The 23,015-nt window shown below is 36.4% G+C and overlaps 1 protein-coding gene across 17 annotated transcripts in view; it reads right to left on the bottom strand.

Moving 5' to 3' along the window:
- Positions 1-23,015, bottom strand: part of KCNMA1 (potassium calcium-activated channel subfamily M alpha 1) — a 432,171-nt gene that overhangs the window by 306,239 nt on the left and 102,917 nt on the right. For all 17 annotated transcript variants that reach the window (XM_088526419.1, XM_088526403.1, XM_088526411.1 and 14 more), the window contains exon 2: positions 17,031-17,195. In XM_088526419.1, the coding sequence (XP_088382545.1) occupies positions 17,031-17,195 (165 nt within the window). The remainder of the gene's footprint in view (positions 1-17,030; positions 17,196-23,015) is intronic.

Here is a 23,015-nt window from a genome sequence, read left to right as displayed (position 1 = left end):
AAAATCAGATTGCGCCATCTGCTCTAAAAGCTCACATTTCCCTTTAAGTGCAGAGCCTGGTGCAGGAGCGTCCGTACGTTCTCAAAGATTATGCACGCGATAGAGAACTTTGCAGCTCTAAAAGCTAATTGGGTGAACATCACACATGCGAGAGGAAAAGTTCTGCTCTGTCACCACAATGAAAACTAGGGGAACAAAAATCAAGCTACAGAGTACTGCAAATTATATGTTATAAAAATCTCATTCTCCCCATCATCCCACTCAAACTCACTGTACAGCATTGCTGCCCCTCTTAGCATTACGGTTTTTGTTTTTTTGTTTCGTTTTTCATGAGACAGCACAAAATTCATTCTGAAATGATACATGCAAAGAACCTTTCAGATAACTCTGGATTTACTACATTTCAAAGTCATACTGACAAGTATTTAAAACACTTACTAAACAAGTATATTATTTATATGCAACACTAAGTTTGCTTCAATCATTTATTAATAACACTTATCAAGATTATTATGCTAATACCCAGAAGTTATATAATTAACCACTCTGCTCTTAGCTACTGTCATCAGGGAAACACCAAGCTGGAAATATTACTCATTTTCCTGATTTTCATAAGAGGAAGTTCAAGGCAACTCCTATGTGATGTCAGTTGATATCACTGTAGCAGCTTTAAGTGCCCAGATTGGCACTGGGGAAAAAATATGCTGGAGAATGTCCAAATAAACTGGGTATTTTCAGAACAGCTGGGAGAAGTGAAAGCAACCTAAGGAAAAATAGTTGTTGTTTTACGAAAAAAATAACTAGAAGGTCTAAAAATTAATGAAGGATATGGATAAAGTGCTCAAAATCTGGAACAAAAATTTTACTTGTCTTTAAGAAGTGAAATAGAAAAGGAAGGAAGAAGGGTTCTAAATCAGAAACCTCAGAAATCAGTTGAATTTCTACACCTATAAAAATGCTGAAAAAAGCAAATGGTCCCCAAGATACGCAAGTCCACAATGGGGGTACAACTGACTACCCAAATGTTGGGAATAAAGTGGATAAAACCCAGCCTTTAGCCCAAATTTGGACAGGGAGACATGGCAGCCTGCTGAGGTCCACTACAGTTGTCCTACCTCCCAGTTACACCAGAATCTCAGAAGTCACTTGACTGAAGTTTGCAGTTGAGCCCTTCATACCTCTGATTTTATTTGGTAACAAAACTTTAAGGTTTGAGTCTGAAAACAGCAAAAAATTGTAGGTAGGAATGGATAAATGTGAGAAGTTGCCTACACTACAGAGGTTTTTTGGTGGCCTATGGCAGTGTAGCTTGCTCATAAAAAGCAGCTTATATGGACACAAGTGGGAGCAGACACTTTAGCCACCATACTCTTGATGGCTGCACAATCTCAACTACTGCACTAGGGGGGAGAAGGAGAAAAAAAAAAAAAAAACCCACACACCCCAGCACACACAAAAGTTGACCAGGTTGGATATGAAGTACCTCCTGTTGTGAAAAATCATGCCAGACCTTCTGCCATTAATAAAAAGGAAAAAAGCTAATTTAAATGCCAATTTCAGAATCCAATGTTTTCATTCTTGCAAAATGGATGATTCATCTCACCTCACTTGTGTGAGAACAGTTTACTTTTCCACCATCCCCGGTGTTTTCAACATTAACTGTCTGGGCCGAATAACGAAGTCACTGATCCCAAGGCGATGGCTCACTGCTCCATGGTCATCACCCAACGGAACGAGCCAGGCTGGATTGCTGTGTTCCATAAATGGCTGTAGTTTTGAAAAGTCAAATACTGAGGGCTCCATCTCCAAGCAATCTGCCAGGCTGTGCCTTTGGTACACATAGCTGAAGCGTTATATATCTGTCAGAACATTAAGTTATTCCACTTCTGTTCCATGGCGTTTTACATCAAGGGAAGTGAAATTTCCAATCCACAGTTAATTCAAATCATTATGCTGTCAAGATATTTCATAATATTAACAGTGGATTGATAGTCTTTTTATGTTACTATTTCAAAATACATCTCAAAAGAAATGTTTTACAATTTACTACCTTAATTAATGTGTTACCAGAACTATTGATTTTAAAATAAAATATTGACATTAATATCATGTTTTCCTTACACAACATGTGACCTTTTCCAGAATACTGCTTAACCTAATGAAATAAAGGGGACTTCAGGACTGCGGGGCTGGGGGGAACCTAAAACAATGTTAATTCTCCAACTTATAATTAAATAAAACAAAAATATGCCTCCCACTCAAGCAAGTCCTTTCATCTCTGGCAGATATATCTATTCAGTGAAATATTATAAGATTTCATTTCAGAAATGGTTATATTAAAAGTATTATTCAAAATAAAAATACTTTGAGTAACATAAAATCTCTAAACATTCAACTCCATGTTACAACTTCATTTGGCCTCAACTTTATTAAGCAGCAATTCAACAGCATCTGCACATCTGAATTCTGGTAAAATATTATCAAGAAAGCAATAGACATACTGAGTCCAGCAGTAAAAGAGCATTACTTCATATGAAATTAGCAATTTTCTAGCAGTTCTCAAAGGAGGCAGTCTGTTACCAAGCTAGCAATTTTGTATTTTAAATTGTGAGACTAAAAATCCATCTTTGTTTATTACTTATAGAATATTAATTTATTCAGGCCAATTTACAGTTACTCATTGCAGAAATAAAGAAACATATGAAAGAGTAAGAGCTAAGAACAAGAAGTTAACCTTTCTTAGTGACCTAGGTCAACTCCCACAAGATTTGCAACAGAAAACTTATATTCAAGTAGTAAATTAATAAGCCATTCCAAAAGCACCTCCTTGTTGTGAAATATCATTTTTTAAATGAGAATCAACACCATCCTCCCAGCTCATTATTCATAAACAGAGAAGCACTGCTTGCTTGAAAATTGAATTATTCTCTACAAAATTCTCTGGCATTTTGTGATCCACCTCCCTAAATTGTCTGCCAAGAGTAGCACTAATTTGCGCCTCTCTTACAATACAGCCATAATACACTTACTTATATTTTCCAAAACCCAGAAGTTAGTGCTTTTGTATATTTTGTAGGTGAATAAAAATGAAGTATATCCATGAAAACCAAACTGTGGTATGACATTGAGTATCACCTTTCCTAAAAAGCTAGACATTAAAGGTGATATAAACCTACACGGTTACCTTATTTTGTCTGTGGTTATATATCTGCTTGGATTTGTCTTCTGTTGACAAAGAAAGAAAAGATGTTGTTAACTCCACCTTACTTGGCACATCTAGTAGTGAGATACTGTACAGCAGACAGTGGAGTTATGAAGACCTGCTCCTCGCCCTTCTCTAAATCAACCTGCTGTATTGGCTTTTATGTTGATCGTTCCTATGTGGATATATCTGGGAAACCTGAGGAAACTTTCAATGCACTACCAATTTTTTTTTTTAAATTATTTTCTTCCTTTAGAATTTACCTTATTAATATGACTGTAAATTGGCTAGATACTTATGTAAATACCAGAAAAAAGCTTGTTTTTTCACACCTGGTTTATGGTTTTATTTACTTCTAAAAGAAAAGATTAAAGAGATAGTTATCTTGATATAAAATATTAGCAGATAAGGCTCTGCAATTTTTACCTGGATGCCTATAGCTAAGATAAAATTCAAGAGAACTGACCTTCAAAAGTATCTTAAGGCAAGAATAACCCATGCCTTATTTTCTCAAGGATATTCCATCAAGAGATGAAATTTAACACAGTGCAAGAGAACCAGGCCATACAGCCCACTGTTTTTACTGTAAAAAAGAGAAAAGTTTACTGTTAAAGTATCAGTGTAATATGAAGGCTAAAGGTATTTTTGACATTCTTGAGCATTTCCTCAAATACTATTCATCTAAGACAAGGAAAAGGGGGTTTGTCATTACTGTTACAATCAGGTAATACTAGAGAGCTCCTCTGGTTCTCTTAATAAATACTACAGAAAGCTGCATACATACAGCAAAAGCATGTTTCTTCTCTCCTTTCCTTAAAAAAAGGCAAGAAAAAAAGAAAAAGTTTAAATATTTTTAATTATTTTTGTTAAGTATTTTGTTAAGTAGAAAAATCACATTAGTGAAAAATAAAAGATGCAAACACCAGGTTTTTGAATTATACTCAGAAAGAGAGTACTTCTATTTTCTTTTTTTTTTTTTTTTTTTTTGAGAAAGTAAAGGTCATCAAAATGGAGAAAATAAGCAGCCAATAATTATTTGCTGCTACTACTAGATGGAAGATCAAAACTACTACTAATTCACATTTATGTACAAACTAGGTTTGCCAAGTGAGAGTTGCATATTTTACATCCTCCACACTAACTATACAAAGAAAACAAGCATTTTCTTTAAGAGTAATATACTTATGTCAAGAAGAGTTTTAAAAGACAGAATTATTCATTGTGAATTCATTTTTATGCAGCATTAAACCACATCACCTCCAACTTCTCACATGCCTAGAGCATATCTAAGCAATATCTAAAAATCTATGAAAGAGGGTCTGAAAGCACATTCTACCTTTGTTATCACTTCTTTTAATGTCCAAGTCAGAATTCTGGCACATATTTTCTATTCTATTACAGAAACTTAAAGACTTTGTATCATTTACAAGAAACAAATTGTAGAAAATTGAGTACATTAAGAAATAAATGAGCTGTACACAGCTTTCTGAAAGTGCAAAAGAGGAGAGCAAATAGTCATAGTTTCTCAAAGTGCATTTTTTTTTTTGTTTAATCAAGGGTGAAGCACAAGAGACTGCAATTGATTTTAAATGAGCAAATCTCCCAAATTAATAGGATATGTGAGGCTACCACTGCCTTTCAGAGCTCTCGCATAGAGCCTGTCAGTCTTTACACCCATAGGCTTCCTCCTCAGTCAGATTCCACCGCTCCTACTGAAAGCTTAGAAACAATAAAGTTGAGACTCTTCAGCTCCTGCTTCTTAAAATCTTGCGTTCAGAGGAGATTCTGCTTATCCTCTTTAAAGGACTAGTATCCTACAGAAAGTTTTCTTTGCAAGTAAACATCTTTTCTGCCAAAGCCTGGAGCAAGCATGCTTCTATGAAATAGTATTTAAATCAATCTCTGTTGCTAGCTTACTCTTATTATGCATTATAAACTTAAGATCAAGTAGGTTAAAAGACCAATCTTACAATGAAAATAAAGTATTAAATCTGACACAGGCACACTCACAGTTTCTCATCTGAAATCAAATCCCCCATCTGACCATGGGAAGCTTCCCATCTAACACCTTCAATATAACAGGCAGAATATGCTGTCAAGTTAGGACACCTGAAAAATCCTAGACTTTGTGTTTAATTTTCTAACACCCAAAGAACAGGAGAACATGCCATACTTCAGGCAAGTTGGTCAAAAGAGTCATTAAGATGATAGTGTGAACAGCCAGAGAAATGTGTTACCATCAGCAGCCACCTCAGGAGCTCCTGTAAAACAGACAGAAAACAGCAGGACAATCCTATCAGGATTGTTTGTGAACAATATTTTCATGGCAATTGTATATTTAATGTTCATAAAGGCAGCTGCTGTTTCCTGAAGAAAGCTTGGGATTCTTGAAATACAAATCCAACAAACAAAATCAGTAATGATGTTTATTTCACAGTGATCACTAAAACAAACAAAAAAAATAGAAGTGATTGCCATGTACATTTTTACAAGCTTTTCACTTTCATTTTCTTTTGGAATAGAAGATAGCATGAATACATTCTATTGTAGTATATTACCAGCAGGAAAGTTTGAAAAACCACTTGGTTTAATCACCAAATATTCTCCAAGTTTTGTTAGCATAACAAATGCACATGTGGATTCATCAACAACACAAATCTGCATTCCTGCTGTGGTTTTTGTGCTGGTGATGAAATTGATAGCATTTCTTGGAGGTAATGACATTACATTAAGATCACAAAGCAATAAACAATGCTCCTGAAATGTGTAACAAGTCTAGGGGTTAAAATGTTCTCTCATATCAAATGAGCAAAGAAAAGTTAAATAAACCAACCAAAATACACCAAAAGTTAAATAAATATACCAAAAGTTAAATAAACCAACCAAAACACATTACCTAAACTTTCTAGTGGCCAGATGAAGTTCTTGACTTGGACTATAGTGCTTTTTTAGAATAGCTTTAAAAGAATGTTTGCCTAACAGAAACCTGAGCACATTGCAGCATAATAAAGATATGAATTATCCAAATCCTCTATATGTGTTTCTAATGTACGATATTATATTTCTCTTCAAGTGGGTGTAGCACACAGCTTCATACTTGTACTGTCCATTTAAAAAAGCGTGCATTTCCTGATGTTCTAACCATGTACACTATATCAAATTGTGATAGCTAATTTGCAGTGAACGCACTTGGTACTCACTACAGTGTATGTTTTCAAGAGTATATATTACGTATAAAGATATTTAATCAACTAAATAAAGCTTTTCTGGCAACAACCTAAATGCCAACATTTACACCTAGTCAGATTTTGCTGTAATACTAAACCTTATCTAAAGCAAAATGTGTTGAATCAGAAAGAGGTTTCCTACACACTCGCTCCATCTGTAAATGAAACCTAACAGTGAGAAATGAACTTATTTATGAGGAGCATGACAATTCTGAAAATGCATTCAAATTAAAGATTTACTTTGGAGCTAGAAATATATGAAAAAACAGAAAATTCATTTGAAAGACTTAAAATAGAGAAAATTCCCTTGTAAGTGCATATATTTCATATCAGTCTTCTCAGCCATACTACATAAAGTCTCTCTTAATCCAAAGCCTAATTTGCAGCACAGGAGTTTTCAGACTTCCCCTTCTCTTGCTTTTATGATTTCCATCAGTGAATCAACTCACATGACTGTTTTTTTTTTTTTTTTTTCCCCCTCTTCTCTTCTTACTGGTTGAAAATTATCAGGCCAGATTTAATTTTTTTTAATCCCAAGAAACATTCTCTTAAGAAAAAAAGAAGAAAAAAAAGAAAAAAAAAGATCTTATGTAGTCAGATTTTTCATTTGTAGAAGTAAAACGGTGTGTTTGGATACAGAACAGAACATCATTAAAAAATAGGTCTTTCATATCAAAAGTCATCAGCTATAAAGAGACCATGAGCAACTAGTGTTGATGCCCAAGGCTCTTCGCGCAAGGGAATGCATAACGAGTCTAATGGACTGAATGGCAAAGAAAATTTCAGATTGTTTATCTGTCTGCATGTATCAGGCCCAGAATAGATAAAAAGCAGAAGTGCAGAACAAAAACAATAGGAAAAAGAGCCTGTAAGGGGAAGAAACATTCCAATACATGAATACACTATCTTTAATTATAAGACATGAAAATTAAAATAATTTGTATATGTATAAATTCATATAGCACATATTTCATAATATTACATGGGCACTATGTGGGAGGAAATACATTTGGTACCCAAAAACATGCATAGAAAATAACTGAAACATTTAGTACTAAAAAAAGTTCATTCCATTATTTCAATGCTTTCTATAAGCATGGGTAATTATCTTTCATTCCAGCTTGCAAAGGAGTGAAGAGAGAACGGCAAGTTTAGTTTCATGCTCAAAATCACCCAAATTACTGCTCAGCCGAGAGCAGAAACCATGCCAAACTTCCAGTCCTGAATCACACTGCTCACGTTATTTTTGCAGGGTGACACAAAGTGCAAAGGAAATTATGTGCTATCATTACAGACTGCACTAGCTATTTTTGTGTCTTCTAGATGATACTTAAAAGAATGGATTGCTTTCTACCCAACCAACTTCTCCAATAGAATTAAGTCAGTGGTTAACAACATTTTCCAGTTTAGAGACCCTAAAAATTTTCCATTGCTCTTACAAAGTCTAAACAGCAAATGTAAACATACTAAATGTTGGCTTTCTTAGTTACTTTTCACAGCTTACTATAACAAATTGCAAACCAACCTATAACTCACTCAAAACAAGTATGTAATGTTTGCCATGAGAAGAACCAAACACATTCTGAAGAGTAAGTCACAGACAAAAAACACAACAATTATTTATTGTCCCATAGAAAAGAATCTACAGCTTTCCCATATGTTAGAATAACACGTAAACCTTTAACGTTCCAATTTGCATGTCAGTCTTAAAAAGAGAATGGAAGCTTCAGAAGCTGGAGGGGAGGATAGGAGGAAAGGGCCACTAAGCTGTTATCATGAGAAAGAGGGGTGGGATGGGGGAAATACTGCTGAATTTTTGCACCTGTGCTGGATTTCCAGGTAATACCATACCAGGCTTTCATGGAGCAGGAGAATGCAACAGTTCTTTTTGCTTACATTGCTTAAAGAAGAAAGTGGAATTAAATGACTTATCTAGCTATAGCAACACAACTGATGGTGCCAGGCTCTGTTTACACATGCACAGTTGCTGCACTGAGAGAGGCAGCACCGATGGCAGCAACACTGCCTGGACAATCAAATGACACCCAGAACACCCTGAGCCACCACTGCCCTCACACCTCTCCTTGTGGGTCAACTTTGATCAAAAATGAGCAGCTTGAAGTTGAAGGCAAGCAACTCCCAGCTCTGACCATTCTTCCTCCCATCACTGAGTAACAGACTGTCTGTAAAATTCCAACTAATCTGAAACTGGTAGGAAAAAAAAAAAAAAAAAAAAACACTTTAACACTCTCTTTCCTAACCAGGCTTTTCTTCTACACATACAACTTTTCTAATTAATGCAGCTTTGTTTTTGCAGCATCTGTAATGCTGTTAGAAATAAAAGCTTAAGACCTTCTTCCATTTTAAAAAATTCTACATAAGATAAAACCTTATAAGAAATAGATCAGTTTTGTTTTCAAAAACCAACAACAAAGCAGTCAAAGTAACAAGGCTGGACTTTTCTACAGACTAAACAAGGGCAAATGACAATTACATAGATTTCAAAGATGTTGCAAATTTTTTGTACTGACAATTTCAATGTCAATAATATACTCTCGCCTGTAACTATTACACAACTATATATTCTCCAGGTATACTCCCTACCTCTGAATGCACTTGTGCACTATTTTCTAAGCAAAATCTTAGCATTCCCCTATCCTATGCAGCAAGCACATGACAGTATCACACTTTGTATATCATATCAGTGAGAAAGTTCACTACATATACTCATCTTTATAGAAGCAATGTTCTCAAGATTTCACCCTGACAAGTATGATTTTTATGCCATATGGGAGTCCCATGTGTTTTTAAAATGAGAGGACTACAGCATCTGACAAAACATGCCTTAGTTTGCATTGTACTAAAGAATATCTTCAAGCAAGGCAGAATCAAGTTCAATGTTTCACCTTATTTCCTAATGATTTCATCATTCTAAGCAGCAAGAATTACATTGTGCTTGGAGTAATTTTAGAGGGTCAGACTAGAAGGAAAGACTTAATAGATAATGTTTTCCTTTCTGCATCAGAACATCACATGAGGAACACACAAACACAGAATGATGCTTCATGATACCCAAACTTGTTAGTTTTTCAATAAAACAGTGTGAAACCATTAATGCTGTAGCCACCCTGACTCAGGTAAGTTAATTTTGTGACCCTTTTCCCACAGCTGTAAGTAGTCAATGATTCTGTAGCTCCTCCTCACTAGGAGGCAGGAATTTCCACAGCAGAAATGATCTTTCCACCCATTTTCTCCCAGCTATATTAAACAACAGGGCAAGGCCACTTGATCCAGGGAGCATGTCAGTCACTCCTCCCAGCCATCAGTGAGTGGTTTTGATTTAAGCTCAAGAGTCCTGTATGACAGTAGTATGCATTTTAATTACTCAAAGCAAACCATTACAACAGGCATTCCTCTCTTCAGTACCTTTTATAGCTACAAAAAAAAAGGTAAGAGTAGCCATATTTTAATATTTACTGACTGTTATCATCTCAGAAACAGTAGTTCCAATCTGGTAATTTGAATATTGACAGACAAAATACCTCTAAGAAGCAATTCCCAGTAAATCTGATTCAGCCACCAAAGTACATGTCAAAATAGGCTCCTTGAACCATTTTGAAGAAATCACTGCATGTTTAAGAGACAAAAGAAACTAATTTTTTAGACAACATTTTGCATAGAAATAAGTTGTTTTTTTGCTTAACAGTGAAACACAGAATTCTTTACTCAAAAAGTTTAAGAGTTCAATTTACTCCACAGCTCAAAACAGATCACTGATGGTAGTGCTGCATAAAAACCAAAATAAAATTATCTTTAAAAGCTTTCACTATCACATCAGTGCTTTATTTTGAATACAAGCAGTATTTTGTTAAATATATTAAACAAAGATAAAACAAATAATATTAATTAACTGCACCAACAGAGGAGTCCTTTCATGACAAGGCTGTAGATACACTAAGGGAAATCCATCTGTCTCCTCTGGTGAGCTTCGTAAACCCTTTCATTTGCAAGAATTGTGTCCATATCATCTGTTCAACATCTGACTGTTGTCAGTGGCACAGGCTAGATACAGGCTAGAAGGTTAATCTCCTCTGCAATGCAGTCATATGAGGATGCAAGACTCCCTCTATCATTACTAATGCTTCTGAACTTATGCACATTACTTTTAGCTGCATTATATTTTAAGCTGAATTTAAGAAAAAAAGTAGCAAGACCTTTTTAAAAAAAAAAAAAAAACTCATACTGGACATTAATACAGTGATATCACCTTTCAAATATTTTTCAAAAATAAACATATAACAGAAGTCTACCCTCCACTATAGAATTATTTCCCTGAGCCAGTTTCATTTTAAGGGTTTGCACACAAACCTTGTGTTCATGGCAACTTCCCCCCAGAATCATTCTTGCTACCTTTACTTAGCTTTGGATAACATTCAGAATTTAACACAACATAATCTTTGTCTGTTTGCTGGTGCTCATTTTAGTGTGAGGAAGTCACCAGTACCCATATTAAATTAAAAACATATGGTAGATATCAAACATGTCATCATAGTATATTTATTACAGCTGTGGGGAAAAGCTACCCACTTTATAATAATATCCTAACAAATTCAACAGGAACAGCACAATAATCTAGAGGTCACAGAAGGCACTGCAGTACAGCACAAAGGTCCTGAAGATAAATTCACTTGAGGTAACTCCCACAGTGGCAACTATAAGCTGCCAAAAACACCACAGAAACAGTAGATTAGGAAGCCCTATCTGGCTTTCAAAGAGGGTTTTTTTTTTTTTTTTTTTTATACTAAAGTTAGTCTGATTTTAAGCATGATAAATATTTATGAATTTTATCAGCAATGTAAACATACGCTTAATCTTTTAGTTCTAGACTTTCATTTTTTAAATTAACAATGTGAAAGTTAAGTCCAGTTAAGTCCAACTCTTAGTACAGTAGATAAGATTTTGTTATGAAGCACTGTTTATTCTTTTCTTGATTTGATTTTCAGCCTGTGCTACCTCCTCCTCACCTAACTGTTCTCCGCAAGGGGAAATGAGGAAGGGAAAGACTACTTATGTTTGATTATCAATACACTTTGTGAAAATTTAATAGAAAATAAAGCTGCAGCATAGTCTAGAGCAGCAATTTCACAGCTAATATATTGTATCTTTAAGAAGATAAAATTTTCTGGAAGATCCAATAAAGTTTTGACAATTTCAAAATAAACAAGAAACATCTATTTAAAGGTCTAATGACTAGAAATGCTGCAGCTAGTAAAAAAAAATATTTTCCACAGAAATGAGGTTATGAGTGAATACTTCAGTTCAAAATGGAAACCTGCAAAACCATCTTTAGTCCCAGCAATAATAAATAAATATTCCGAAAAGTAAAATGCATAACTTAAACTAGCTGCAGTTACCATGGAAACCAGCAAGACTTACTCAACACTTCCTACTCGGTGCCATTATCATTCAGTATCGGCTGAACTCAAATGGAGCAGCATTGTTCCTATTCCTATGGAAACCTGGGAAATAGCCCACATCATTGTCACAGGAGATTAAAGTAATCTAGAACACATCTCTGACTCCTTCATGTGGCATCAAGGACTATGAAAAAGTGAAAACATAGAAAACTCTCTAAACAGAGAAACACTTTTTTTTTTTAATGTAGAAAGCAGCACAATCCAAACTGCTCCTTACAGATAGTAAAGTCGCAACATTTGTGAGCAGTTTATAATCTATGAACAATTGATATGAATGTGTCTGTACAGTTGCTGAAAGATGTTTTCAGAAACTTATATATGTTACCATCTTCATACAAATGCCCTAACCTGAGGAGACACTGGCCTTAAGTACTAATGACATCTCCTTTGACCAAAGTGGGAAAAGAGAAGATTTTATGCAGACATAGTGTTATAGAATCCAAACTTCAGACTTGCTTTAACTTATAGGAATTGTTTTAATTTCTATGAAAATGAGTCTTGGTCTAGATCTTGATTCAACAAACATAGAAAACAAACACACACACAAGCACACTGAGGACACAATCATTCCACCATGAGACAGGCTGCAACATATAGCTCCTGTTATCCAAGAATCTACATTCTCCACTGTTAAAGCTAATGTCAGCTTCACATTTGCAAAATATGAGCACAGGATAAGTATGAAATGGTCTAAATGAAACAGAAGACTTGATTTCTATTGTCAGACTAATTAATACCTTTTGTTCTAAACTAAGTCCTCCCTAGTCAGATCAACTGCATCACAAGAATATTAAAGATGCTCTGCAAAAGATTATATGTTAATTCAGAACAAGATGGGTTGCAAGAGGCCTCCAGGATAACAGGGTCCTACAGTGAAAGGCAAGAGAGACCAAAAATTCATGAGAGCTTTGTTTACCCTAAATAAACTTGTAAATATTCATTTTCATGTTTTGAGAAGCTACTTAGTGCTCAAGGATTCTCTCACTGGTTTGCAAGCCTCATAAAACACCTGACATTATCAAGAACGCTGTCAAAAAACTGTGTGCACATCAAAGATACATGCCCTCTCCAAATTCGTATCTGTCAGGGATGCTGCATTCTCCTTTAAGCATCTGTTCTCATAAACATAATGAGAGAAATGTTACTGCTGTTGGAAAAAGGGAAAGACCCCCAAATAATTTCTACACTGCTGAATTGTTTTGACAGCTAAGGAACTGTACCTTATTGCATGCTCTTTCCTTAATTTTAAAAGGATCCAAGTCCCCTCCTTCATCTTAAATATCTACCAAGAGCTGAAATATTCAGTTTAAAAAATACGTATGTAACAACTGTGGATCTGACTAGTAAGTCAGAAAAATGTTAAGGGCTATCTGCCCAACTATAACAGAGGCACCATTTCTTTTAATACAAAGCCACAGGTAAAGGGAGCTACTGGATACCAACAAGTAATTTCTAATTTTTCAAACTGAAAACAGTATCTAGCTCCCACTATACAACAAGTAACTTCATCCTCTACACACAAATGAAAACTAGTGCAGATAAGAACAGTAATATTGCCTTTGAGAAGTGGAGAGCAACTCAAGTGAAGACATAGCGAGACACTGACATCTTGATGAATCTGGTGAGTTTGTATTGACTTATGGAAACAGTTTGAAAGATATTCAGGTAAATGCCATTAAATGTGGCATAAATATTATAACAATACAGTATATGACATGGAGATCAACATATTGTGTTGATACAAAGCCTAGAATAAGGAGGGTCAGCTAATCAGTAGGAGATGACAAATAACTTGGTTAAAAAAAATCCAACAGTCCATAAAATAGTCTCCTCATCTTCCTCACCTGAACAAGCTGTATCTGAAGGTACAGTTGAACAATATTTACTTCAGTTAAAAAAAAAAAAAAAAAAAAATTGCAGGCTTGTGCCTGCTTTCACCGATTATTAAAACATACCAACATGATGTGCTGACACCTTTACGATGTAGTGTTTCACACTATTACCTCAGCTTTCCTTACTGCCTTTTCTTTTTTCTTCTTATTAAAAAAGGAGTGTTCACATACAACCAGATCCAAGACTGAACTGCGGTAACACTTTCAGGTTTATCTTCTATATCATGCACTTTAATTACACAATTAAGGAACTATTTTTTCTCATACTCAAATGATTAATAAGAATTAATTTCAGGAAGCAAAAATCAGTTCATAAACACCTTTAATCATTTAGATTAATTATGAACATCATCTATTCTTTTCTGAAAAAGCCACCTCAGGAATTCTTACTCTATTTTTCCACCAGCTACCATGGAACAACATTATATAGCACTTCAAAACAAATCAGTGTTTCCCTGAACGGATTTCAGGTCAATTTCTACCATTTATGGTAATTTATAATTATGTCACTCAACATGAACTGCAAAAAGCACTGCTTGGGTTCTATTGGCATGTTAAAATCATGGGCTTATGTAACTTCATATGAGCAGATTTTTAAGCTATGTGTAAAATTCTTTTATACATCTACATTATTTAAGAGCGTGAGTCACATTTTCAAAGGCCATGACTAAAGATCCAGTCTCAGTCATGTTTTAAAACCTCAAGAATGAGGAAAAGGATGTGCAGACCACACGACTTGATGCACTGTGTGTCACCAGCCCATCTTTCTATGCTGCTAGAGAAGACAACAAAAGGGGATGCTAACTGGAGGATGACCTGAGTCATTCTGGAAATCACTCTTCATCCAGATATTGGACAATGTGAATATTACTTTGTGCATAAGCCACTTCTGAAAGGTCAAAAGTGGGACTTAAGCTCCTAAATTATTTTTTAAAAAATTAGCAACTAGTTATATTTCAGTTTTCTCTCTCTACAATATTCAAACTACTGAACTGCAATAGTAGCACAATCCTATGTACATGGCACTTTCATATTATCATGCTGTCATTAACATATAGGCTGAATTTACATACTCTGAGACAGTAAGTTGACACAACGTCAAAACAAGTGATGGTCAAATGTTTTAATAATTTGAGAATTTAAATTTTAATGAATATCCCATTTTTCTTGCTCTCATTGCAGGAAGAGAGAGAGAATTCTCTCATTGGCAAAATGAAAATTACTCCTAGAGAACCAAGGAAATAGTTACTTAAGTATTCTCTCTTGAAAATGGTATGGAGCATCCTGAAGAGCAGGAGACGACAACTACATCACATTACCAAAAGCTATGGGCACAAATGGAGATATTAAAATGATTTTTATTTATTTAGGAAACCATCCTTTCCCTTAAGTCTTCTGTCACATATTCAAGCAATGACACGGTAATATACTAGGAAATGACACACAACAGGCATTCCCTACTGAACAGACTGATCTATTTGACATCTTTGAGGGAGTAATGCATTAGAAAAAAATGAAAGTACTAATTATTCTGTTCTCCCAAAACAGCAATCAAGAATCAGTGCATATCATACTGAGTTTACATTAGAGCACCAGTGATAAGCTTGTGTGCCGTGCAGGTAATTCTGCCAATTTTCAGAATCACTTCTATAGGGATCTTTCTGTACACACAAATCAATCTGCATAAGAGTCATATCCTCGGTCTTGCCTTGTAATAGGAAAGATCTGGATGTAAAAAATCCTTCCAAAATCTAGATAACAAGCCTGTTTTTACCCCACAAGCACAAAAATAAATAAATAGGAACAAGAAGGGAAAAAAAAAAGAAAAAATAAAATAAAAGTAAAATGTGTTCTGTATTTTAGGTTTTGGCCTTGACTCTCTGTTTGCATTTGTGCTGGCATTTACCTCAGTAAAGACAACGCAGGGTCATTTATGATTAGATAGATAGTAGCATAAAATTCCAGCTTTTAGGTAACTTCTATTCTTGATAGATATATCAAAAGAGCAATTATGACTCCAAGAGTTGTCATCTTAATGTTGAAAATGTCAGAAAAGCATAAGAGAAAAAAAAAAAATCAATAAGCCATGGATTTCATAAAATGATCAATATGCCAGCTTGACATAGAGGACATATGCAATGCTAAAAGCAACACTGGAATATGTTCCCGAGCTATTGATAAAAGTCAGTGTGTAACAAGCAAAAAGGCAGAAGGTATTTTTAATAAAAATAATGAAAACAGTGTTACTGTAAAACTAAACAAAGCAAAATACGATAGCAACTGAACCACTTCAAACTTTACCTGCAAAGAGCTTAATGAGAAGCACTATTCCTCCCCAACCAAACCTCCCCCACAAAAAAAAACACTTACAGACAAGAACAGATGCACAGTAAAATATCTTTCAACCAAAGGAAACAATCAAGGACACAAATTTTGTTTTCATTTTGACCCAACCTGGCTCAAGAGTTTCACTGGGATTATACAGATTTCAGCTGGATACAATATTTGAATAATTTCATCTGATATCTTATAAGCACATGCATTCTACCAGGAAAACTAATCCAACTAATCAACTACTCAAAAAGAAAATACCTTTGACAGCAAGGAGCTCCACAAAAAAAAATTCAAATATCAGTATGATTTGGCAAGGCTATAAAATGCATTAAGTAAATTGAAAACTGTAAAGCTTTCCAGAGAACTTAGACATATCATCTTTGGGATGTTTCCTAAATCTTACTATACATCCAATTCAAACTCACATTTGCGGTTCTGACCGCTATCTGCATATATACCACTGCGCGTGTGTCTCAAACTGGTTTCCATTTTTGCTAGCACAATTTTACTTCCAGAAAAATAGACCTGTAGTTTTACCTCCACAATACAAATATGAAATTACTATGCCCACTGTTTGGAGCAGAGTTCAAAATTATGATGCAAGTATATTGAACTAGTCTGGAGAGAAAAAAAAAAAAAAAAAAAAACACACCTAGGACTAGAGCAGGAGAGAGCTTTTCTTACTTACTGTCTCTACTTAACTCTTTTCAGCAAGAATTAGTCTGTTATTTTACTTACAAAAAAAGGCATGGATTGGCTTGGTGCTGATGCAACAAATGAAGCAAATATCTTTCACTAATGCCAGGAAAACAGTGCTTGCTACAAATGCTGTTTGAAATAAGAATATAGACTGGGGAAAAAAAGAAAAAAAAAAAGAAAAACATCACAGAAAACTCACAAGAACTCTGCCAGTTAACGTCTGGGCAGATATCATGACTCCTGCCCAATCCTTCACAGAGGTCATCCATCCCACTTCTGCTGCCACATTCTCCTCCTTTTCATCTGTAGGCTTGCAGGCCCCATCTGCCTGTGTATCTCCACCACCATTGATCTTCTGGGCCTCCTGCAAAATAAGGTTTGAGGTTTGTTAACACTTAATAAATTGTCACCAGAAGTCAGCATGCAGTTGCAACTACACTGGCTGTGCTAGGGAATAAGCAAATCAGTCTTCTCAGAAGAAACTAAGCAGGCTACATCACCATGTCCTCTGAAAGCAGCTGTTCCAAAGAACCAGAACTCTGTAATATAACACTCCTTGGCATTATATATTAAAAACAAACATTTGCCACAAAATGCACTGTGTGCCATGCCTATATGCAGCATAACTGCCAAGAGTCATGTATGCAGCTATGCAGTTGCTTATAAATGATACTGAAGGAAACTTTGATTAGTTCAAATCCGTGTGTTCTAAGTGTGAACATAAAACCTGCAGAATTTGATTTTATTATCACTAGAATTAATTATCTGTGCAAACCTTCTCTGAGAAGCATGATGTAACAAGACAGTAATTATGAAGTGCGAGGGAAACAACATTCACTGTAGGGAACCTGCAGGGAGCTGCCATGCTATCAGCGAGCCGGTGTTTCAATGAGAGCGTTTAATATATCGCAGGAATCCTTCTGTCAGTGAGTGTTGACTATTGCAGAACAGGGAGCTGGAAATTAAAGGAGTCTCAGCTGCACTACGCTGACTGATGAGTCACTTGCATTGGAATTCACATCAGCCTCTTGCGGATGCTGCAGCAAGGATGTCGTGCCTCTCTAACTGCCTGCATGCTACAGGCACGAAGGCTGAACACAAATCAAAGGAAGCAATAGGAAAAGCCAGCCTAGAATGCACAGCATTTAAAACATATCTTCTGTAAAGCATCAGGGTATGCCCTGAGCAGTGACAACACACAGCACCGAGGAGTTCCTGACTGCTTCATAAGTTACATTAAATGAGCAAAGCATTACCAATGCAGCAAACCCAGGACTCAGCTAGGTACCCAGCACCTCGTCTGTGCCTACAGCTCTACCTTAAGGCTTCAGGCACTCAGCACCAACCGGCAGCAAGAAGGACCTTGTTTACGGATCTTTTGCCAATGGGCCACTGAGCATGGAATGCCACTAATCCCCCTTGGGATCCCCATGCTAAAAGCAGAGACACTTGACAACCACTGAGCAGTTACTGGTTGAGTAAGGAGACTACAGCATCTCCATCAGAACACCAAGCTGTGAGCTGACCTTGGGCACGCAGCTGGACATGCTGTCAAGGGCGCTTCCCGGGAGCAGGGCTGAGCTAATGAAGCAGTTACACCAAATCTGTCACCAACAGACAGCAGCAGAACAACTATAAAAGCATGATACAGAGCCCAACAGTTGTTCTTGCAGGAGGGCAGGGTTTTGCATCTTAATTAGCTCATCAGATTCCTCTCTGCTACCCTAAATGTGGGCTCAATTTTGCTACTAGCAATTACAACACAGAGCATGAGGTGGCTATATTGTTAGTAACAAATTATTCGTCGTTACAACACTAATTCAATACTTTTTGAACAAATAATCAGACAAAAGATAAAAGCTATTTGTATTTGCATAACTGGACCTCATTCAGTGATAAATATAGATGCAATGAATCAGATGCTTTGCAAGCAGCACTGAAAGAAGGATACTGCATTGCACATGCACAGAGCAAACTGCTGAAGTGAGCTCATCGCTACAGACGGGAGCTCATGCTAAGGCACAAGGCGTTTCAATAAGAGCAAGAATTGGCTAGGGACAATTTGCAACTCAAGCCGTATAGGTTGGTCTTAAAGAAATGCTTTGACCACCACCAGTGTTTTATTTATAAATCAGGAGAGAAAGCAAGAGGTGTCTTCTCCCCAGCCCCAGATGGATGATGTGGGTGTATGTACACCAGACACTGTGGTCCAGGAGAGGACTGAGCTTTAGCCAAGGCACATCCTCAGGGCCCTGAGGGAACCCAGGGGACCACAATGCCCCTGAGCAGCCATCCAGGGCCTCAGACAAGGTCCTGGCCCCATCTCAAGCCAGGTCAGAGCCATCAGTCACTGCTGACTCCAGTCTCTGATCCCTGGCCCTCCCATGCTTTGTCAGACCCTGCTTCCCCTCCCAAGGCCTGGTGCAAGCCTAGATTCACCAGCTCAGTGTCCCATGGCAGGGCTAGAACTGACCCTCTCCCTATGGGCAGGGGCCCAACGTTGTCCTATGGGGAGCCCCCACCACCACCGTGGCACCTTCAACCTTTAACAACTACTCGCATCTTGTGTCACTCATCGCTTCCTGTCCCTCCACGCTGCCTGCCCTGTCAGACAGGCCACAAACTGGCCAGGGCAGCCTTTACCACACACAGCACAGCAGGCCTCCATCCAGCTCGCGTATTCCTGCTCTGACAGTCCAGTATTAACGTGGCAGCGAGGAGAGCGCAGTTATCTCCTCCTCTCAGTTAAGACACCGAGACAGTGATTAACTAATCCAGTCACCAGAGAAGTCACTAGCAGAGCAAGGATGGAACCGAAGGGTGTTTTTTTCCCTCCCTTTTTTTCTCTCCTCAAGCATATTGAAACCAACTGTATTTAAAATAAAAAAGGATTCACATTCTGCTGAGAAACATTTACAAGTACACAGATCTACAAATACTTAAACCAAGTGCTGAAAGAAAAGGTCTATTTTATGGTAGAGAACTTGAGTATACTAGTATAATAAGAGTCAACTGTTGCTTCTGTATTTCTTCCTTATCCCATACCCTTTTGTCAAGATATCAAACAGCTTTCAACACTTGATTATTCATAAGAACATAAAAAATATTCCCTAGCACTCAGTAAAATAGTACACAAGTCATTTTATGCAAGGAGAAAAGGAACTGTTTCATATTTTCAGTAAGTTCTAACTCCCTAGAGTTCTTTTTGGCATTGTATTAATATATTATTGGCAGCCAGAAGTTAACAATAAGTTCAGCATTTGATTCTCTGAGGGTGTTAAAATTCTTTATATCTTTGGAGAACTGTATCTGTGCATTTATAACACTTCTTGGTTCACAGATATGAAAATCTCCCACCCATATTATTTCTTAATTAAAATCTTAGTAGCAATAAAATTCCCTGCCAAGCATTCTTTGAAGCAGTCAACTACAATGTATGCAGATCAACTTCATAAAAAGCTTAAGTCCTGCTAACACTGTAGTTATAACTAGTATGCAGACAAGCTACTGCTATATAATATTCCTGTTTAGTTGGGTTATTTCAGATTTTTCATCTACATGGCTAGGCTCTTCACATATTTAATCGACAATCAGAAAAACCCTAGTCATTTGCGCAACATTTGTGCAGAGACCTTCGAGAGAAACTTCAACATTACTTTCACTTATACTGTGCACAAATCAGTCCAATTGCTGACAGTACAGTTGTGTTCATTATTATTTTTCCATCTCAAAGAATTAAGTAAGCAACATAGAAACCCAAAAAGGGCACTTAAGAATCTGACAGTGACAGTAATTGTTTAATTATTTACCAACTCAGTAGGTACAAGTAAGATAATACTATCTTTATCCAGTCTGCTTACCTGTTGTTTCACAAAGTGCTCCTTATTTTAATTAGTTGGTGGCAAGAACAACTTGTGTAGATTAAGTGAGAAGGAACAAATTTATAATATATATCTTTCCTAGAAGACAATACGTAATAAGAAAAGGGATATAGGAACTGGGACTCAATGATCTACTCACTAATGATGAGAAGCTTCAGTTTAGGTTATGTTTTCAACAGTAAATAATGACTTAAATTACACAACCACTAGAATGCCTAAACCTTAAGAGGGCAGACCTGAAAAGGGGAAAGACACTTGAGAACAGGTTTCATTTTTGAAAATAGGGCCTGCCTTAGATCCAGAGGCCAGCAACTTGGAATTCTATCTCTATTAGCTGCCACTCTTAACAGCACTGCCTTCCTAGAGCCTGCATTTTAGGAAACATTTTTTTATGTTAATGCTTCAAGATCCACTACGCTTTCACACAAACCATTCCTATGTAACAGAAATTTGTGTCTATGTTCATGTCTTAATTCAGCTGCTTTGTCAAAATCTCCACCAAAGATACATAAAGCAGAAAACTTTTGCACATCATACTGTAGATCCCTTTTCTACTAGGCAGACCTCTAACACACCGCATTTACAATTATTAGACGGCTACTAGTAATTCAGTTTATTGGCCTTCAATAGATTCTTTCATCAGTTTGATATACCTGGAGGGGAGTCTCACATTTAGAGTGATAATATTATGCCATATTCTCAACATCTGGTTAGTGTAGTGTGTATGTCAGGATACCTGGTACAGTGTTACAACAGGTCTTTTCTATCATAGATATACTTACTCAAAACATTTACTGAAATGCTTACTAATTAGACTAAATTACACTTGCTAAATCTTACCACAACTTACTAAGTTCATCCAGTGTTAAAAACAAACAAAATGAGCAACAACAAAACAAGCACACAACCAACAACAACAACAATGTGGCAACACTTTAGCCATTCACCTGTTCCACTCCAGAGCTGATCCAACAAAGATTTCACTGGAATATTAATGGACAATGACAGACTAGATGGGAAGGTGAAAAACCGCAGTGGAACTTACAAATCTCTTTGAAAGGAGTCAAACTTATAGAAAAGAGAAAATAAAGACAAAATAAATGTCATTTAAGAGGTACTCACTATAAACTGACCTATCCATAACACTTGCCAAATATTAGGTTCTTACTCAATATAGGGTTACTTTGACATCAGCTATCACAAACTAACCAAACCATAGCTGCAGTAAGAGAATTAATTATTGATACCTAGAAAAACATTATTCCTTTCACGGAAAAAAGGTAAACAGAATGATCTGTAGAAAACATGTCTGATGAAATAGCCAAGCATTTTTCTCTCATAAAATATTCAGAAGCTATGTAATTCAGTGTTTGCAAATTTGGCAGCTTAAGAAAACTTAAGTCCAAAATAGATTTCAAAAGGCCTCTTATTAGTTCGAGACACAGATAGTTAAATCCTATGAGACAGCTTTTATTGCTTCCTTGCTTTCTGCAGGGACTCTGAGATGCTCTACTCCAGCAACAAAAATACAGCCTTCTGCACTGACCAGAAAACCCTTTGCTGTGAAGGGCTTGGGTTGCAATGCCAAACACATGCTCTCATTTTTCTTGTTACCAGCTTCTCTGCTTCATTTAGGTAACCACAGTTCCCTGGTTTTTCTTTAGCTCTGTTCTTCATATTTCCACTATGGGCTATGCATGTAAAATCCCCTCTTCATGTCATTGTTTTGACTGCTAGAAATTGCAGCAGTAGGAGGAATTAATTCTAAAAACTTGACCTGAGAGGCAAGGAAAACTAGATTAGTAAAATACAGTATTCCAGCAATGTTCCCACAACTGGCATAACAATCTCTCAGACAAAAAGTTCCAAGTAAGGTTGTCATTTGAAGAATACAAAGCAGCATCAGACCTAAGTTACCTGAACTGTGAAGAAAATGCAGTGGGATTCAGTTCAAATTCCAGAATACCCTACATGTTAATGGAGAAGTTAAATTCCTGTTCTCTGCCACAAGAAAAAGCTAAAATATTCAGAGACAAGTCGTGAAAACATCAGCACCCCCAAACTGTGCCAGCTGGGCTTGAGAACACAATCTGAAGTTATAGAAAAAATTGGAATTTTTGCTGCATAGAAACCTAAAGTTTTGAATAAAAAGAATTCTCACTGATCTTTCAACAGCTATAACACACTTGATATTAGGATAGTACCTGGAGTGTCAGATCAAGACAGTTGGTCACAAAACTGTAGCTCTGCAAGAAACTCTGAAAATTTTGAGGAATATTGCACTCAGTTCCTCAAACCAACAA

This window comes from Tinamus guttatus, unplaced genomic scaffold, assembly GCF_059628265.1.
Source record: "Tinamus guttatus ecotype Peru unplaced genomic scaffold, ASM5962826v1 Tinamus_guttatus_pri_ptg000246l, whole genome shotgun sequence".
NCBI classification, from domain to species: Eukaryota; Metazoa; Chordata; class Aves; order Tinamiformes; family Tinamidae; genus Tinamus; species Tinamus guttatus.
Note: the sequence above shows the minus strand (reverse complement) of the source record. Positions and strands in the feature narration are given on the sequence as shown.